We start from the raw sequence: 21,004 nt of genomic DNA, 5'->3' as shown, positions 1-21,004 counted from the left end.
GGTTTCTAAAGAAGGCCAGGCATAGATTATGAGCGGGGAAATGGAAAGCAGTGGATTTTCCGGCCAGAATAATGCCGTGGAAGTGCAGAAGCCTTTGAAAAGCCTCCCTTTTATCAGCCACACCACCTCTTCAGAAAAGAGAGGGGACAGGTGAGGGAGGGCAAGTATGTGCAAGCACGTGTGTGTGTGTGTGTGTGTGTGTGTGTGTGTGTGTGCTTGTGCGTGTGCATGTGCGTTTGGGTGAGAGCGAGAGAGGAGTTTTTGTGTGGAACATGAATATTGCAATGACTCGACTATCAGTGGACTTCTAATGGCCTTGGCACAAAGTTTTACGGGTAATAACAGCACAGCTAAAAACTGTTAGGTTAAAAACTAGCCCTGCACCTAGCTGCTCCATCCTTCAAACCCTGCGAGAAGCGCAGATGGGCGGGTGTATGAGAGGGGAGGTAGGTGTTAAAGTAGGAAGGAAGGTGGAGAGAGACAGAAGAGGGATAAAGGGGGCCAGAATAATGGAGCGCAGGTGGTAACTATTTTGGTGCAAAAAGCCATGAGTCCAAAGACAGCCATCAGTGCAAATCGCATCCACTTCAGTGAGTCACTAGTGCACGAACATGATGAGGCATCTTCTCAATAAAGAAACCCTGCATGAAATGATGAGACGTGTTGACAGTGCAAACAGTAATTTATTTTGTCAAAAACCCTGATCACATTTCAGTCTGACACAAGGATTTTCACTGTACTCCAAACAAAAGAAGAAGGAAAACACAGGCCATTCAGAATCACATCAGCATGGGTGGAAGCCAAGGTAGAGCCACTATAAGGGTACCTTGTCCTCCTGGTGTAGAGGCCACCTGGACTGTCCCTCTTACCCCAGACCCACCCCTCCCTACAGAGGTAAGGAAGCTGGGCTCTCTCTGTCCTGATGGTGGCTCAAGGCTATGGGAGCTAGCCCTCCAGGCCTCACAGTCCCGACAGTAAAGCTGGTAGGTGCTGCACTGCTTCAGCGTGCTTTTACCCAGTTCTAATGTACAGTGGCTACTGCTACTCCTTTGGATATTGGACATTTGTGTTCTTTTGAAGTCTGCAAGGTACCTAGGGACACACCAGTCAAGAGAGGTGTAGCCTCTGAGTTTGAAAGGGTTGCATTTGTGTGTGCTATTTTATTTAGAATGACAATTCCCATACTGTCTGAGGCTTCACAGGTTCTGCATTTTCAACATTTGACAGACCCTCTTATCCAGAACAACTTACATATTTATCCATATGACAGTATGTGTGTCCTGGTAATCGAACCAATGACCTTGGCGGTGTTAGTACTTTGCTCTGCCTGCTCCATCCAGGAGCAATTTATTGACTGCTCCTTGGTGTCTGAATACCTGCATCTGTGTGCAATACCAAGTACTATGACCCCTCTGCTACACAATCCCATAAGAAAGTGTTAAATTCTGGTATATTATTTACTAAAAAAGAAAAACAACAACAACAAGGAAAACAAACACATACTGCTCAGAGACGTGATCATGACATCAAACAGAACAATTTCACATGGCTCTTCCAAGTCCTAGGCAGTGTCTTCCCAAATCCCACAGTCAGCCCAAGTATTCTTTTTTTTTTTTTTATCTTCCAAACAAGCTTTTCCGCACGCCGTCTTAAGGCCACTGTGTGTGTACATATTTAAATCCAACCAGCTCTTCGTTTTTCCTTCCCCCTCTATCCCCACACCCATCTCTCCGGCTGGGAGGATTTCAGCTGGACAGCCTCAGAGCTCTGCCCGTTGCCCTGGAAACAGTGACACGTAGTTTACACAGCGGAACAAAGCGCACAGCGCTGCACCCTGATGCGCCCAAGCGCAGAGCGGGACCGCCCGGCCGGGCGAGGTCAGCCTGCTTTCAAAAGCCCGCCCCCGATCAAGGCCAGGGACTAACGACCGACACCGCACGTTGCCAAGACAACCAGCGCCCGCATTCGAGCACGTTTGTCAGCGCGTGGACAGAAGCCAGGTGGTAGACGTGAAAGAGAAGAGATGAAGTCTACCTCCAACAGCGTGTGAGCCCTGAAACATGCCTGTACAGCTCAAGGGCATGGCTACTCAATACCAACTCCTTTTAAGTGCACTGAAAATCCCAGCAGTCTTGAGACGGCTTTTATTACCAGCCTCACTTTTTTCACTCAATTTTAGCCAATCATGGCTACAAACCTCTTACCTACAAACCTCTGTAAAAGAGTGTTTAAATGTACATTATTAAGCCTTTAAAAATCTGTTGAATCACAATTACTACATATCTAAAGAGTTAATCTGGTAATGAAAATTGTTTTCCCTTAAACTTTACTGTAAAGAATCTCATCATTAATCTTGAACTAATAATCAGAGAATCAAAAAGGTCTGAGCCTGCCAAGGGAGATTTAAACATGTTCACATAGGGAGCCTAAAACAGTTTCCTCTGCAGTCTATGCTAATGAAAATGACACTTCCAAAGAAAAAGTCCCTCATACCCTGACTCCAAGTCTGACTCTCTCTCTCTCTCTCTCTCTCTCTCTCTCTCTCTCTCTGTCTCTCTGTGTCTCTCTCTCTCCCCTTCTCCTGCTTTTTTTACCTTTTCTTTCTTCTCTCCCCCCCCCCTCTCTCCTTCTCCCTGTCTCTCTTACCATTTCTCTCCCTCTCTCTCTCTAATTGGGTGCAGATACGATGTGGCAAACTGCTTCTTTCTCTACAGCTCAACATAGTCTTTAATCTTAAAGAAGCCTCTCAGTGGCTACTTCAACTGCCTTCAGTTAAACATCAAGGTGCCCACACACACACACACACACACACACACACACACACACACACACACACACACACACAAGGGAACCAAGAAATCAAGAGAGGAACAGGTTGAATTAAGATTTCTTTCTGTTTCTGAGAAACGTGCTGAGATACTATAACATTATCATAGATAAGTAATTTTTCTTTGTAATGCTGAACTGTTATACACATTAAAAGTGTGACAAACTGCATTTGATTCCCTCAAATGACTGTGCTCTGCACTCTGCACAGAGCACGCCAAACACTAACCATTTCAATCTCTAACCCTCAATAAGCATTTCTCCTTCTCACATAGCAGAGAACACAAGAAAATGGAAGGTTTCACATCACACAGAAAGACTAAAGGGTCAAATTCCTAACACCTGCCACCAAATGTAACGTGACATTAACAGCAAATAGCGCCACAGTAAAGTGTTTCCTTATTCATAAAATGTGGCTTTTTCCCATTTTTCCCCTGGCGTGATATATGGTCTTACCGCGTTTTGTCCTCATTTGCATATGTCGTTAACGATTCATAATAGAACACCAGTCCGCAAAAAATGCCACCCAAACGTGGAGCTGTACGACGGTAATCATCTTGGTAAGAAGCTAGTGTGGATGGGATGATATTGTCTCTAACAATGTTAGATCATACATGCATCAACATCAAAATTGACAAATTTGTTGAAAAAGGCACATTCTCCTGCAAACAGTAGGAGTACAGGCGAAGGAAAGTGACCTGCTTGAACAGGATCTCAGAATGCCACAATCTTTTTCCATTAGAAATGCAAATTTAGGTATTACAGAAGAAGGAACTATAAACAGATATAGACTGAGAAGAGACAGAATTTTACTGCTCTGCCATGAAGTAGAGAAGTCATCAGCTAAGTGCGTTCGTTCAGTTCCCGTCTTAGTGAAAGCTACAATTTATTTACATTTTTATATAACTGGTAGTTTTCAGTGTTTCACTGGTTATCATCACTGGGGGTAAGTCAGTTGTCTGTCTCTTGATGTGGGCCTTTAATATGTATGGCCTCATTTACATGTGGTTTTCACCTGGGGCACAAGTGAATTTACCACATCTGTAAACTGACAACGGTGTGCTAATTATCGCTACAGTAATTCTATGAATAGGAATTAAAAATTCTGTGACAAACATTTTGCACAGTGTAATGTGGTTCCTGTCAAGTTTTATGAATCTGTCCCTAGTTTTAGAATATTTAAGTTCACACATCTAATCTGTATACCTTTATATGATTAAACTAAACATTCTTCTGTTTGTGCATCTTTGCAAGATTAGCATCTTGATGAACTGTGGATGATGCTATATTCTTAGTACCTATTTTAGTGTGTCAGTGTATATAGAGAGAGTGTAGAGAGAGGGTGTGCAGTATTGCATATACCTTTTTGGCAATAGCCTTGAGCTTGGCCAGTAAAGAAGGTTTGGTGTAAAGTACCTCATCCTCCATCTCTTCCCCCTCGCCCTCCATGATGGCACAGCTGTCTGCTGCCGGCAACTCAGCCTCCTTATTGGCTGAAATCACCAGCTTGGAATACTTAAACTCCAGCCTGCGACAGTGAGTGAAGAGAAAAGCATGACATTCAGCATTAGTACAAGCTAACTCCAAGCACAGGTAACCAAATCATGTTGGGTCATTAATCAGTAATCCTGTGGTTAAGGCATTTGCTGATGGGTCAGCGAGTGGGTGCCTGAGCTCAGGGTGACCAAAGCCACATGGGTCTTTACTTTTTGTTCTTCTTCCAGAAGTAGTAAGTGAGGGAGAGGAGGAGTATCGCACAGAAGGCCCCCAAGCTGGTTCCCACCTTCAGCCACAAACCAAAGGCCTCACAGGGAACGCTCCTCTTCACCGGCAGGGATAGCCCTCCAGAACAGAGCCGTGGCTCTGACCACACGTACACAGTGTCCTAAGAAGAAATCCACACATAGACCCAGCCACACTTTAACTACTTCCCACCTGAGCAGACCAATGGCGCTGAAAGAGCTACCCTCTCCAAACCTCCCCCCAACCATGCATAGGGAAGATGAAAGGTTCAAAGTGAACGTTGTGATAGTAGTGAGTGCTGATGGCATGGCCTGTCTAAGAGCACCTGGACCCCTGCTCTGCAGACCCCCTCCACGTGGTGGTAGTCTGCCTCAGTACAAAGCGGACACGCGCTGGAACTCTCCCACAGGAAGTAGAAGGTGCAGCCATCACAGGTGCCTGCTGGACACTCCCTACAGGAGGACACTGCAAGTTAGCTCAGATGTATGGCCCTACCCTGAGCACTCACACCCTAGAAGACACAGGCAAAACACAGGCTCTCTGGACCAATTACAAGACAGGCAATACAGCACAAATAATGCCCCAGTTACGGTGATTCTGTTATTAAAAGAATTAAAGCGAAAGTTGACTGCAGACATCTGACTGAAACCACAGTAGAGTTCAGCTGTCTTTATCAGGAAAAAACTAATGGGCAAATCAACTTTTGGATAAATTGTGTTGAAATTTTAATAACATGAAAACTGAATATGCACTGTTGCAATCAGCAGGACATCTGAGAGATGAAAATTGTCTGGGAAAAAAGAATAATTGATGTCAAAGATGTCAAATATCCTGAGTGGATATTTCAGAGTTAGTAACTTTGAAAGAATCACAGTATATGTCCATGTTATTAGTACTCTACAAAATAAAGGTTCAATGTGATTATTCAAATTAGACAAATTGGACTGTGCAGTGCAAGGATCTGTAAGCTTACAAAAGATTCAAAGTTACATGAAAATTTTTGCCTTCACACTAATTAAGGAGCCAGGAGATTATCTGGACTCACGAAGTTCTACTCTCACAGTCTTCATAATGCATGATCTGAGAGAAGAATGTCTGTGTGTCCCAACGGGACCCTTTAAGCGTAGTCTCACAAAGCTCAGCCTTCAGCGCATAGTGTGAGCCCAGCGCATAGTGTGTTTTAGAGAACAGACGGCATGCATATTTTCATACAGGCATGACGCCAACAGACCAGGCCAAATAACGGCCTCAGCACAGAGTTTAGCTGTGGAGCAAGATAGATGCTGTATTTTCATTTAATGCTTGTCCTATAGAGAGAAGCCACACAGGATACACAAGGACGGAATACCTGGGTACTGATATTTCCCCTTTGGCACCTTGCTCAGGGTTACAGCGAAGCGTGACTACGGTATTCCTGCCTTTCTCACAGGAGGCTGTCGCCTGCAGAGATCTGCACACACAAGTTCCATTTAGCACAAAAGAACGAGTAGCCCTCTTTTGGGCTTTAAGAAGAACAGAACTGGAGAAAAAGGAGGAGCTTTATTGTTGTTATTTTTGGTGTTTATACCGATAGAAGAAGCTGACGTCCGGGACGCTGGTAGGAGGGTTGCGGAAGAGCTCTGGTCTGGCAATTACCCCACTGAGTGATTTCTCCACTGTAGCTCCTGTGAAGCCAGTACAATAACTCTCAGTGAGGCATACAGAGCCTCAGAAAAGACCGCTTCCTTTCAATCACACATGCGTGCGGCTTGCACACACACATACAGACACATGCAGACAGAGTAAGGATGATGCAAGGAAAGTGAAATGAAGAGCTTGACCTCTGACCTCATTTTAATTTAGAAATTTGGTTAATGTGTTTAACTCTGCTTTAAAACCAGTTCATAGTTATAAAGCATGTGTAAGAAGATTTGAGTTGATGCCAATTTGCAAATCCAACTGCATTTCATCCAAAAAATAATAATCTTACAAGATGAAATTTGTTCACAAGGGATACTGCATTGAAGTACATGTACCAGTGGTTATTATATTGTGAGTCACCATAAGAATATAAATGAATGTGGATATGACAGTGAAATAATATGGATATGTTTAGCTACTCCGCAGCAGTAAAAAACATTCAAGGTTAAGTTACATCAAAGGCAGCCATAACATGAATCATGTCTCATGTGAAGAATCACTGACATGGAAGTGGCATGACAAAGCACTCTAGCTTTATATATGATATGTGTAAGGTTTCTACAAATATCAAATATCACTGCTGGTTTGAGAGTGGTCTGCCACCCCAAATCTGTCAGCCAATAGCAGTCTTGTGGTCAGAATCTTACAACTGAAGAAGGCCTGGAGGACAGCAAATGCTAATTTTGCATGGCAACAAATGGTTTATAGATGGCTAACTGTACACATACCAGACGTGCCTACAAGGCAGGCGTAGCCGTCCATGCTAAATCCCAACAACACATTTACTTCATGAGACAACTACAGAAATGGGGAATGAGCAAAACAATACTCACCCAATTCCAGTGTAATTTCACTAAGAGTGTCCTGACCAGGGCTTTTACAGTGTGGTGTGCTAGAACCACTGGCCAGTGCCAAAAACACCATGCAAAAGATTGCAGCAGAAGAGAAAAACTGTAGGACCGAACTATTGCCCCCTGACCACATATCTCCCAATCTCTGCCATACCAGAGTCTAAACTGGACAGCCTGTGTAGCTCATATCACAGCCTGTCTTGCCACCCTGGGGTCTGAGAGGAAATACTCCAGTACTGTAAACTACAGCTTAAACAGACCCCAACCTCCAAAATAGCACCTGCACTTTACGTCCCCTTTACAGTGCTAACATGGCAAAGCGTTACTGTACTGCAAGCACTTTTTTTCTGCTGTATTTTGCATTACAGTGATTAATATGTAACTGCGTTGTAATATCAATTTATTTTTTGTTCTATTTTTGTAGGTAAAGCTGAATGAGTAAGCATTACAATGCACTTGTTCAAAGCATGCAGCAAATAACCATAAATAAAAATCCTGAATGTAAACTTCCTCAATCCCACAATCTCCCTCTCGCACTCGCTCCCTCCCTCGCTCACCTTTCTCACTCCTCTCACACGCTCCCTCATTCATTCCCTCCTTCGCTCCCTCCCTCACTCACCTTTCTCACCCGCTCTCTCTCCTCTCACACGCTCCCTCATTCATTACCTCCTTCGCTCCCTCCCTCGCTCACCTTTCTCACCCACTCTCTCACTCCTCTCACACGCTCCCTCATTCATTCCCTCCTTCGCTCCCTCCCTCGCTCACCTTTCTCACCCGCTCTCTCACTCCTCTCACACGCTCCCTCATTCATTCCCTCCTTCGCTCCCTCCCTCGCTCACCTTTCTCACTCGCTCTCTCACTCCTCTCACACGCTCCCTCATTCATTCCCTCCTTCACTCCCTCCCTCGCTCACCTTTCTCACCCGCTCTCTCACTCCTCTCACACGCTCCCGCATTCATTCCCTCCTTCGCTCCCTCCCTCGCTCACCTTTCTCACCCGCTCTCTCACTCCTCTCACACGCTCCCGCATTCATTCCCTCCTTCGCTCCCTCCCTCGCTCACCTTTCTCACCCACTCTCTCACTCCTCTCACACGCTCCCTCATTCATTCCCTCCTTCGCTCCCTCCCTCGCTCACCTTTCTCACCCGCTCTCTCACTCCTCTCACACGCTCCCTCATTCATTCCCTCCTTCGCTCCCTCCCTCGCTCACCTTTCTCACTCGCTCTCTCACTCCTCTCACACGCTCCCTCATTCATTCCCTCCTTCACTCCCTCCCTCGCTCACCTTTCTCACCCGCTCTCTCACTCCTCTCACACGCTCCCTCATTCATTACCTCCTTCGCTCCCTCCCTCGCTCACCTTTCTCACCCGCTCTCTCACTCCTCTCACACGCTCCCGCATTCATTCCCTCCTTCGCTCCCTCCCTCGCTCACCTTTCTCACCCGCTCTCTCACTCCTCTCACACGCTCCCGCATTCATTCCCTCCTTCGCTCCCTCCCTCGCTCACCTTTCTCACTCGCTCTCTCACTCCTCTCACACGCTCCCTCATTCATTCCCTCCTTCGCTCCCTCACCGAGAAATGAGTCTGCCAGGCTGATAGGCTGTGAGGAGAGGGCTGCCTTGAAGCCCCGCCCCTCAGAGGGAATGATGGTAGACTGGCAGATGAAGGCTTCCACCACCGTTGCCGTGGCGTCCTTATCAGACAGGTCAGTGACATTATCGGTACACACCGCTGGCCCGTGACCCTGACAACAGCAAGGACAGAGGAGTAAGAACAGCGCAACGATTCGATGGCAAGACTCACATAAGTCCAATAAACACGTGTGCACATGTTTGCGGATGTGTCTACAAACGCTCGTGTGTACCTCCTGTCCACACAGGCTAATGTTGAAGAGATGGTAGTACTTGGTCCCTTTAGAAGTGAAACTCGGGCCATTCATAATGGATCCAATAGAGCCCAGTGGGCTGAAGTCATATTGAAGAGTCTGGTTCGGCTCCGCGTGTGTGAACAGACAGTCACTGAAACACAACCTGTGCTCCTACACAAGAATAAGAGGGGTTGAGATATACTCGAGTGCTGCAGATCATATTAATACCCATTGAAATGTCTATTGCTTTTCTGCTGCCTGTCTCACCCATTCAGTGACTTAAATCCCTCAGCTTCACTCATTCCTCTCCACTGGCTCACAAAGGCAGCTCACATAACGTCATAAACTTCCAACTCTAGTGCTTCGACATACAATAAGAAAGACAACTCCATTCTATATGCAGGAGCTATCAAATCAACTCATTTGTTCTGTTACCTTTGGGCAGTTGAATATGTTTCAGTTGAACACTGGCAGGGGACAAATTTTAACATCCCTACCCCATGTCACCATCCCATACAAACTCTTTTTTATATAAATACCATTAATATGAATATTGTGTGATTTTATTTTATTTTATTTGGATTTGAAAACAAACTAATACTAACAATGTTGGTAATAGTTGTTAGATTAACAAGGGAACACAAGAAAGATTCAGTTCTACGACAAAATAACTGTGATATTATGAAGATTACAAATGTTCTACAGATACCTTTTTAGCTAATTATTTAAGGCTAACAGATGTTCAGTGTGATCTAACATGAAGAATCAGCTAGCCTCTTACATCACAACATTCACAAGATCAGCACTTAGGAATTAAAACACATGCATGAGACTAGACGATTAGTGTACTCGTCATCTAGCAGACGTTCCTGAGAGCAGCATTACTGTGCAGTATGTAGAGGGAATTTTAAGATCTACGGTGCTGTCGCTGTTCCAGCCCAAAAAAAAAAACAAAACACATATACAGCTATAGCAGCTACATCAAACAAACAGAGAACGTTACTCTCCCAATAACAAGCCCTAAACGACAATGCCTATATTAAATCACTGCTATTCAAAAAGACATTCTGAAACTTTTATGCTCATTTTAAAATCAGATATATAAGGGAAAATATGATGAAAATCTCTTGCTTTTCTGTAGAAATGAAAATAAAATCATGCTTGAGATGTGATTTCATTGGGAGGCAAATCAACTGACTCCCTATAAACCCATGCTTCCCTTGTGATTCTATACATGCATTTATGCAAAAGACACCTCTACAGCTCTCCTAACTGTGATTTTGTTTATACATCACACCGGATAAGCACATGAAGGCCACGAAGGGCATTGAACACAACCCAACACTACACACATCCCATGACACTACACAGGCTACAGACATGACTAATAGAAAACAAATCCAAGAGCATTAACGTGCCCGGTCTGGGGCTCTACCTGATCGCTGTGGCTGCCGGGGCCGCAGTGTTGGCATGCGGCGCGCCCGTAGATGTGATGCCCGGAGAGGAAGGTGTTGGGCGGGCACTCCTGGCATCGGCTGCTCTTCTCGTCTATGTAGTGGCCAGCCGGGCACGGCACACATGCAGAGCCAGGCCCCTGTGACTCCACGGCACACGGATGACATGCAGCTGCCCTGCCATCCACCGCATTCATTACTGTGATCGAGTAGATCTTTGCCATGTCATTCACATAGCGACGTACCTGCGAAAGGGAGGCGATTTGAAAAGTATGCTTAGGAACGTCTGCACATGTATGCGCTTGTGTATGTGTGCACGTGTATACGTGTGTGTGTGTGAGCTGACATCCTTAGCTTGGTTGGTGCGTTGGAAGGCCCATGTGTAAGACACAGATGCATTCTTAGTCATGATGTGCATATAGGACTGCTTCTCCCTTCTGCCCTCCCACGATTCCACCACACTGGTGCTCCGTCTGTCAGTGTCCTGCAAAAACAACACACGCACATGCCAAAGAGCTTCCTGGGACAAAAAAAAGAAAGAAAAAAAAAAAAAACCTCAACTAAAGATGGATACTGCAGAACATCCAGAACACTGAAGTGCTGGGGAAAGGAGAAGCTTCATGGAGCACACACAAACTGCTCTGCACAGATGGACATGGACATACCCACCATCATGAAATAGAGTTCACAGTCAGCTGAGCAGATGGTTTCAAACACAAAGGTGATGCGTCCAACCTCAGTTCCACTGGTTCCACTCACTGATGTAGGCAACCTGTGACATGTGAGCAGACAGCCTTGCATACGGTACCCTGCTCTTTCTTAAGCACAATCAATAAAGCTTAAAAATGATTTAGTGCTTTCATACTAGTCAAGAAAGGTTAAGACTTCTTGCAATAATCAGCTCTCAGCACTTCGGTGACTTTGCTTCAGTAAATAAGGGGGGTTTTTTTATTCACCTATTGTTTGTTTTTCAGAAATCCAGTGCTTTTCAAGTGCATACACTTCCATCATAGAATAGATATAAACAGATATTGTGAATGTCCAATCAGTCTGCTGGGTTTTTGCATTGAGAACGTCATCTGAATTTTATGGAAAACTGCTTTGCCTCACCTGAATCCAGGTACTTTGAGGTTTAAGATGAGATAATCATTATCTGAACCCCCCGCTCCAGAGCGAATATGATCCCCTGCCACCTCCCAACCTAAGACACACAACCCAACACATGCACATGTATGCACACACACGCACACACGGAGACACACACACACACAGGCATGCATGCACGCACACAGACACGCACACATACACAGATCAGTAATGTATTAACTGCATTGAAAGAGGCAAAAATTCATATGCTCAAAAATCAAGTACAGAAAAGCAAGGTGCGGCCCTCCCCCTCTTCCTTTCACTCATCTGTGAGCAGCTGTTTGCGGCGCGTTAGTGCCATCTATCTCTCAGAGCCGGGCACTGCATCTGTGTACGCCCAGCCCTTCCAGCAGACGAAAACATTCTCGCTCACCATTCATGTCATCACACTTGGTGTTGGCTACGTTGAAGCAGGAAGACTTCATGTTGGCAGGCAGAACGTTCCACCACATATACTCATAGCCCAGGGCAGGCTCTGTGCCCGCAGGGCAAGGCTGGCACTCTAGGGGGCGACACGTACACATCATCCAAATAACATTCATATCAACAGTGACTTGACAGTGTTTCATCATCACCATCCATTGTTATACATCGTCAGAAAAGTGACAAAAACCAGAGCGCAGATCTGCCTCAATGAACCAAAATATAAAAAAACTAACATACTTGAATAAAGCATCAAAAGCTATTTTTGAAATGTATCTGTTAAAATTGTGTTAATGACCATAAGGAAGAGATAGTACCTTTGAGGCCATCAGAGTATGTTCCTTGGGGGCAAGGCAAGCATGTAGGCGTGTTATTGTTATAGAAACCAGGGTTGCAGGGAGGGCATGGCTCACGCTTTCCAGAAGGGGGCAGTGCTACTGCACCAGGGGATTCCTCCAGACAAATCTTGGGCTCTATCCATTTATACAAGATCTGAGTCTGACCGACACATATGGAGAGAAGGGCATCATCATCGGCAGTTAGCATCTCAAATCTCAGTTCTATCCTCATAGTGAAAAATTCAAAACATATGCTTCATAATCAAGCAATACATTTTTGGGGTTTTTTTGTAAAATTTGAAAAGCTCTGGTTACCTTGCCCTCTTCATCACAGACACTGTGGATCTGGAAGTAGTCTTTCTGTGAGCAAGCAGGTCTCGTCTTACACGTAGATGCGCCCTCCACTGGTTCCACAGAGAGAAGAGTCCAATCACACAGTGGATACCAGCCATAACCATTCAACCACCCAGCAGTACTGGATGATCTGCATAGACATACACTAAAGCTAATATCCACAGCAAAAGCTATCAAAGCATAAAAATCCAAAATACAAATTATCCAGGGTTAAAATATCTTAAAGTTATATTATGCAAAATTTATCTAGGCTTAATGTTATCTTTAAAAAGTTATCAAAGTTTAAAAAGTTATCATATACTAAAGTTATCCCAGCCTAAAGTTCTCATAAGGAAAGATTAACCATGCTTAAAGCTATCCTAAGCAAAAGTCCAAGTCAAAAGTCAAAGTCAAATTTATGTATATAATGTTTTTTACAACAGCTGTTGTCACAAAGCATTTTACATGTAGTAGAGTTCAAGCCCCCAGAGAGCAAGCCAAGGACAATAGCGGCAAGGAAAAACTCCCTAGGGTATATGGAAGAAACCTTGAGAGGAAAAAGAGGGGTCCATCCTCCTCTGGCTGACAACGGATACCTCAATAGCAACAATAAAGAGCAGAATAAGTACTGAGAGGGAAATAGATAGATAGATAGATAGATAGATAGATAGATAGATAGATAGATAGATAGATAGATAGATAGATAGATAGATAGATAGATAGATAGATAGATAGATAGATAGATAGATAGATAGATAGATAGATAGATAGATAGATAGATAGATAGATAGATAGATAGATAGATAGATAGATAGATAGATAGATAATCAATGAACAGCTATTCCGGTTGTGTAGAATTCCTGGTTACAGGCAAATTATCCTGTGCTAGAGCACACAATCAGCAGCTAGAGGCAGCGGTCAGCAAGAAGCTGAAATAGACCAGACTGCTGCGTGATTTGATCTTTCTTACAGGTCAAAACACTAGGCTAACACCACCACATTTAGGGTGAGGTCAGAAAGACTCAACTACACACTCATCAACTCATACATCCCCCCACCCCCCCACCCCCCATCAAAAAACATTGTTGGGTAGTAGTGTGTGCTTACATGCATAGTGGCTGCTTGTGTTGCAGGGGGTACATGAACTGGCCCCTCGGCCTGAGTAGGTGTTCCTGGGGCAGGGTTCACAGGAAGATGAGCCAGGGGCATTACTGAACATGCCAGGCTTACATGGCAAACACTCTGACATATATGCCACACCTGAGAGACAGAGAGAGAGAGAGAGAGAGAGAGAGAGAGAATCTTTGACAGATTCCAAGATAGAATCCGAAAAGAAAACAAAGCCATGTAATAGAGGGTAATCTACATAGGATGAGGTTTTCCAGCTTTACACTGCACCTTCTATTTGGATGTTCTTCAGAAGGACTGGTTTGACTACTTTGGCCCCCACAGCAACCCCAGTGGTTCTCCAGTATAGCACGTTTGTGCTGGACTGTAAGCTGACCTGCATGAACGAGACTGGTCATGCGGTGAACCCACTCAAATGCCCACCTCCAGACCTCTCAGATGTCACACACCATTCTCTGGACAAAAATACACACAGTCAGCATGAATAAGTGTGCGAGTACACACGTTTGTGAGTGTGGGAAGGTGCACACCTTGTGATTGCCCCACTCTCCATTGCCTGTCAGCTTCATCCACTTCTTATCTCCAGTCTTCTCCATCTCCTGGCACTGGTCATTTTGAATCTGTCAATAAAATCACCAGTTCAATCTCTAACTAAAGACCATCCAGAATATAAACACAGATCTTAAAAGCATTTGAATGACTACTGCCAAACGATTCTAATAAAGTTTATAAGAGAAGCGTGCTACTTACAAAGAACTCGAAGAATACGTTGTTGTCCACATACTGGTAGTCAAAGGAGACAAAGCCCTGCTTCTTCAGGTGCACAGCATAGACCAGGGCCACGCTGCACTCGTCTCTGTTAGACTCCACGTAACTACCCTGAGCAGTCCACGAGGAACTACATGGGAACCAGAAGACCACCCACACCCACACCACAAAACAATGTTCTGCTTGAGTAAGTCAGAAAAATACATTAGCATTTTAAAAGACTACCAAAGTGTTTAAACATATAGTTATTTATGTACTGGTGGAGTGAGGTATAAATTTAGCAAACATAAAAAATAAGGCCACTCCCAAAAACTCCCTACGCCCCATGTCACCTACCCATTACAGGCAGACCCATCCTGCTCATGTGGACTGTTGTCAAGGTAGGTTGCTAAACTACTGAATCCAGGGGGAATATCATCCCACTCATCGAAGCGGATGCCGCTGCCCAAAGAGTAGGAGCCGGCAGCGCATGGCCTGCACTCCTGGGCTGTCATCTCCAGGAACTGTCCCGCCGCACATGAGAATGCTGCCACAGACATGTTTTAGTACATATGAGATAGCAAATCACCACTGACGAAAACACGCCAGAGAGTCCAGATGAATGTAAAATGTAAATTTGATACCTTTTATTAAAAAACATTTTCCAAAATAGTAATTAGTAACCAATACACACTCATACACATATATGCATCCCCATACACCACTCCATATAGCCCCATAAACTCCAAATAATCTGCCCGGAACACTCACAAAATGTAATCAAAGCCCACGTTTGCTGAAAACTCGGACAAGGCTACAGTGCCTTTCCTCACGAACCCACAATAACTGCTCAATTATCCAAGCTTTTTCTATTTAAGCCTGGAGCTCTACCAAGGCCTGGAGAGTCTATGGGCATGTGCTGCAGCCTCATTTCACTACAGACTTTCTTCCTCAACAGCGAAAGGCATGTAATGTGCTGGAGTGCACTTGACCAAATTTTATTCAGTGCCAAAAATGCAAACCAGAGAATGGGCTCCTATTGTGGGCCGCAGGGTGATTCTCATGAGCTTACAACTGAATGAAAAAGAAGCCAGTCAGGAAGAAAAGGTGTGTTCATGTAAGCGGGCCCTACGTGTAAGAGTGTACATGTAAGCGGGCCCTACACATAAGACCGTTCACGTAAGCAGGCCCTACACATAAGACCGTTCACGTAAGCAGGCCCTACACATAAGACCGTTCACGTAAGCAGGCCCTACACATAAGACCGTTCACGTAAGCAGGCCCTACACATAAGACCGTTCACGTAAGCAGGCCCTACACAATGACAGTATGCAGATGCTTTTGCACAGATGGCATAAGTGTTTGGGATAAACAAGAGCACACCACTGTCTGCTCTGCTGCTGCAGGGTAAGGAACAATATGATGTAGCAAATTACCGATTTATATCAATTACCTAGAGAGAATGAGGAGATGAGGCTTAAAAAGAGTTACTGGTAAAGAGTCAGGCAGTTACGGAGGCTGAGTGGAAATTCCTTCCTGCAGATATGGGGGTGACAAAAACATGGCTCAAGTCCACATGCGGTGTGAATGACAAACTCAGGCCGTCATTCTGATTTGCTTTCAACATTCCCACGGCACTTTTCGGGTTTGATCACATGCTAACATTTAAACAGGCCTTACATTGACTAATATTTATTTCTCCCCCAAGGTCTCATTAAATCTCAATGTTTCACACACTCTCACACAGTTACCCATAATATGAACCTACTGCATTCTGTGCCCTGCACGGGGTCAGGTAGTCCGGTACACTCTCCTGGCCGCTGAGGAATGGCCACCCTCCATCTGGAGCCAGTGCTATCACACTCTGTGTACTCAAAATAGTAGTCCCCCTGTAGATGCAAACACACTGGAAATTTAATTATCTCTCTTGCTCTCTCTCGCTCTATAGTTTTACAATAGGCAAAGACTGATAGAAAGGGCAGAAAATGTAAACATGGCTCACAATAGAGGAATGTAATTGTAGTGAGTCATATGCTTGGCTTGAGGTTAAAGTGCCACCCCACCCTTTCTCTTGCAGACAACTTCAAGCCCAGCACCATGGCAACTACCAGCTGACTAGAACAATTAGTATACCTTGAGGAAGGGAGGGGGAGAGAGAGAGAGAAATACAGAGACAAAGAGAGATGGACCAACTGTGACGTTGGCGACACAGAGGGAGCAAGAAAAGAGGCTCCTAGGAAGTGCTCTTTATTTTCCATAGTGTATACACATAGTGTAGAACAAAAAACAAGAATGTAATCCATGAGGCAACGTGGCGCTCCGTCATATGCGTCAGTCATAAGACCATTAATGTGCAGCGGTGCCTTCTGGGACCTGTGGGTTTAAGTAACGAGGGATTGTGAAACAGGTGAGTATGATTAATATGAAGGTGATTGGGAGCGGGGCAGATATGTGCTGTGATCCTGAGCCGAAGTGGGCGTGTCCTTCCTGCTGGATGGCCGGCCACCCGTGACACCAACATTATGATGAAGAGTAAAATTTTCCAACATGGAAATGTAAACCAATTTAAAACCACCCTGAAGACATTTTACTTCTACTTCAATATCTCTCTGAACCTTATTTAATCAAAATACTTAGTAAGAACAATTATCAGGAATTAGTTACAATTGCTACCCAAGTAATCAAACCAGTAATTAGGGAGCCAATGACTCACGAGGCGTATGTTAAGACAGAGATGAATGAAAATGGCTCATTGGTTTAATAGTGCTCCACTCGACTGGTCTCCTCTGGTAAAGACTGAGAAGGGAAGGAAAGGCTGTCATCAGGAGGAAACTGATAATAATTCCCGGGAATGCCCTGCAGATCAACTATTCACACTGTGCTACACAGCTCACAACCACCGCGTTAATACCTAGGGCCCCTGGAGTGTCAGGCTGCCAACCCAATGCCCACTGTGGAAGCCCTACAGGGAAGTGCCAGGCTAACAATCGTTATGGAAATACAGCAAGTACACACACACACAAATAATGACCCTTAATGAACATCACCACAGCCTTGAACCAACAGAAACACTAAACCTACTGCTATAAATCATGGTGTAAGAAACAAGTTACTCTGCCTATTGTTCAAGCTCTACATTTAACCACAGGCAAAGACGAATGCCTACACTGGAAGGATTATATACCCTTCTTGTGCTTGTTTGCCCAAAAACACATTTTTGCTTTAAGAATATTTTGTTCAAGTTTCCCCTTTCCACAACTGTAACTTCTTATTATATCCTTAATAAACTGCCCCCAAGGCAACGGTAGTGTCAAGATGTTTAACACAGCTGAACACAGTTCCCTTAAGAATTACTGGCAACTGCAGTTAATATGAACAATATATGTGGGAAAATGCTCTTTGCTCCTAATAAATTATTTCATAGGAATTACATATTTTCTTCGAATTACCTGAATTTATTGTATCACTGCTCAATGAAGGCAGATCTGTGACAATTTTTGACCCCTGCAACTCTGCCCTCTGTGCCTCTTTCATTCATCTGGGTAACAGTATTAAGTAAGTTTGAGCACACTCTGCAGTTGATTGGAGGCTATTCTTCCATGTCCCTGAGTCCTTGGTCCACTAGAAGTTTTTTCTCTCGGATTATTCCACAGCTTTTCAAAGACATTTAGGTTAACAGACAGGTCACAGCAGCTGCTTGAATGTGTGATATATCAGCCGTTTTGCTATGGATCCGAATGCTCTGCACTATCGCCCTGCTATAAAATACAAAACCCTGACAGCTTCACCGAGCTTTACCAAGCTTCCACGGGCAGCCACATCTTCCCATGGGCTTTAAAACCATAGATAATGTCACATAAGAAGAACCTTTCTTCAGCAGAAGGCATGAGGTTCCTTCCTGCACGATCATCCCAATCTGTAGTGTCTCTGGCCCAAAAAATAAATGTATCTGCCTTTTTTTTTTTCGTGACAAAACCCAGTTTCAGTCCACTCTGGAACCAGTAACATTTAGTGAAGTTCACATGCTTACGCTTGGAGTTCAATGTCTTAAATAATGTTAATATTATCATAATGTTAAATCAGCAGTAGAAACAGCTGCATCCTTAGGTAATTTTTTTGGCCTCTCAAACCATTCGCATGCCACCTTTTCATGTAGCCACTCAATCATTTTATTATTACTTATTATTACTTAATAATAATAAGCTACTCATTTGTCTTTTTTATTCAAGTGACATTCAACAAAAACAAAAAACATTTTTTCCTATTTTTAGCAGGGGTCTCAATACCACTGTAAAATCCAGTCACTAAAATATATAATTAATTTAGGTCACTGTACTAAATGACTAAACTAAGCCAGTGCTTCTGACACCACCAGTTTATTAAATGAACCTCAATCATCTTATTCATGAAGTTGCTGAGAAGCCGTAGAACAGGGGTGTGCTAGTACACAAGTGGACATGCCTCCCAAGCAGGAAGACGCAGTCTGGAATCTTTGAACGCTTTTTCCACAGTCCTAGCTCCAAATGTTCTGCTGCTCTTTCTCTTCAATGAGTGTACCTGAACTTATCCTTGATGTCTCTCCTGAAACACAGACAGCCCAGGATGTGTCCACAGAGCTGGTGCAGAGAGGCTATGTTTAGGCCCTCTATCACCAAGTGCTTGAGATAGGGGCATAGCCATGACCAAAGCAGTGAACAACTGCACTTAACGAGCCAAAGGAAGTTGTGTCTTCCATTACCAAAACGTCAAACAATTGTCATATAAGACAAAGCTAATGGATATGGATGTATGTGGTCACTGAAACCGATCCAAGCATGGTGCTAATTATAAAATAAATCAATTCAGGGTTCTCACAAAGACTTTCCATGACCTATAATGAACAGAAAAACAGACCACCTTTGTAAAAATGAGCACAAAAAATTTTATCATAACAATCACTCATAGAAGAAATGTGTAAAAAATATAGCATTTTAAATGGGAACTAAAATTTACGATGTCACAAACAAAATTGTTATTCCGTGACATGACCAAAAACAATCAAATTCCCTAACTTTCCATGTCTAGAATAGAATTTCATGATATTGATATTCCAGTGGGAACTCTGTCTATTAAGTATGCCCCATGCTTTTATATAGGCTATATAAAAATGACTTAAGAAAGTGGTATGGCTGTGGATGTTCACTATGTTTATCAGAGTAACACATTAGGCATATTTGTCTGATGTGGGTAGACATGGTCTTAAATTTATATTCACATATAGAAAGCTGTGGACTTAAAATGTCTATTTTATTAAATATTACCTTTAAAAAAATAAATAAAAACCTTAAAACCTAAAATAAATAAATACATTTGTTAAAATGTCTAACATCATAGATGAAGAACTACAAATGACTCAGCTATTAATAGGAAGAATCACGGTAATGCTAACACTTCAATGTTGTTCAGATCAGCTATATACTGCTATTTTATTTATACATTGAAACTGTAGAAATTCAATAAATTATTAAATCCATTATCGCAAGGGGATAATTCGAAACGTCTTCCATTCACACGCAGGCATATTTTTCCACACGTTTTATAAACTTTCTTCCAGCTTGGTCGAGCACTGTGAGCGAGCGTCTTCCATCACACACTAAGGAGCTCCTGCTGCACATGCCAGGTTAGTCTAACAAAGTAACTGCGGACAGCAAATGCATGCCCATTGTAGCCAATATACATTTATTCATACTTACAGTAATGTTTTTATAGGTGAAAGGTATGCCAAATACCTGCTTCGAACCGAAATGGTAGGCTGTAGCTTGCTTGTCTGGATAACAAGCTCGTTATTTGATAGGTCCACCGAGTTTTAGTTTCATAATCATATTTCCACAATCGATTTATTGACTAGCTCACAGAATTTTTATACCTGTATTCTAATGACAGAAGAAGACGTGTAGTCATGACTAAGCTGTTTAAAACCACATCTGGTCAAAACAACTTAGCATATTTTAATCGCTGAGGTCTCACCTCCTGGCACTGAGGCAGGTTATTAGCCATGGTCATCGGAGCCAGCGCGCCCAGAAGGATGAGAGAGCTGTGTAACCATGCGAAACGCTTTAGAAAAGTAGTTTGCCTCTTCCGATGCTCCATTGTCCGGCGAAGAAACAACAGCCAACCATCCAAGAATGTCGATGTACATAGGAGTCCTGCCAAACAGCTTCCAGTTTCTCTTATCTGCGTTTAGTCGGTCACTCGTACCCCCCTGACAGGCATTTTGGTGACGTCAGGTCGCTGTAATCTGGGAATAGACCATGCTGTTAAAGGTATACTCTGTGATTTTAAAAAGCCATTGGCCATAAAGCAAATCTAGAGAGTTTAACTGCTCTTTAAAATTGATAAAATTGAAGGAAATAGCCAGTAGATTGAAGCAATATTAACTGTGCTCTCTGTAAACAACGTAAAAACCTAAAACGTCTAAAAATTATTCTGA

The 21,004-nt window shown here is 43.6% G+C and overlaps 1 protein-coding gene across 1 annotated transcript; it reads right to left on the bottom strand.

The window, feature by feature from the left end:
- Positions 1-663: 663 nt before the first annotated feature.
- si:ch211-233h19.2 (uncharacterized protein LOC565175 homolog) lies at positions 664-20,785 on the bottom strand. The gene is made up of 22 exons (XM_027009686.2): positions 20,542-20,785; positions 16,304-16,424; positions 14,893-15,082; positions 14,539-14,686; positions 14,319-14,408; positions 14,059-14,164; positions 13,768-13,920; positions 12,643-12,731; positions 12,307-12,487; positions 11,940-12,068; positions 11,531-11,621; positions 11,090-11,192; positions 10,767-10,904; positions 10,402-10,665; positions 8,964-9,137; positions 8,672-8,843; positions 6,137-6,233; positions 5,918-6,019; positions 4,895-5,021; positions 4,533-4,711; positions 4,189-4,354; positions 664-1,779 (listed from the first exon to the last, which is right to left on the bottom strand). Exons 1-22 carry the CDS (start codon positions 20,662-20,664, stop codon positions 1,711-1,713), a joined length of 3,012 nt encoding a protein of 1,003 aa, XP_026865487.2. The 5' UTR covers positions 20,665-20,785; the 3' UTR covers positions 664-1,710.
- Positions 20,786-21,004: the final 219 nt, after the last annotated feature.

The sequence above is a fragment of the Electrophorus electricus genome, chromosome 4 (assembly GCF_013358815.1).
Source record: "Electrophorus electricus isolate fEleEle1 chromosome 4, fEleEle1.pri, whole genome shotgun sequence".
NCBI lineage: Eukaryota > Metazoa > Chordata > Actinopteri > Gymnotiformes > Gymnotidae > Electrophorus > Electrophorus electricus.
This window is presented reverse-complemented; position numbering and strand designations above follow the sequence as displayed.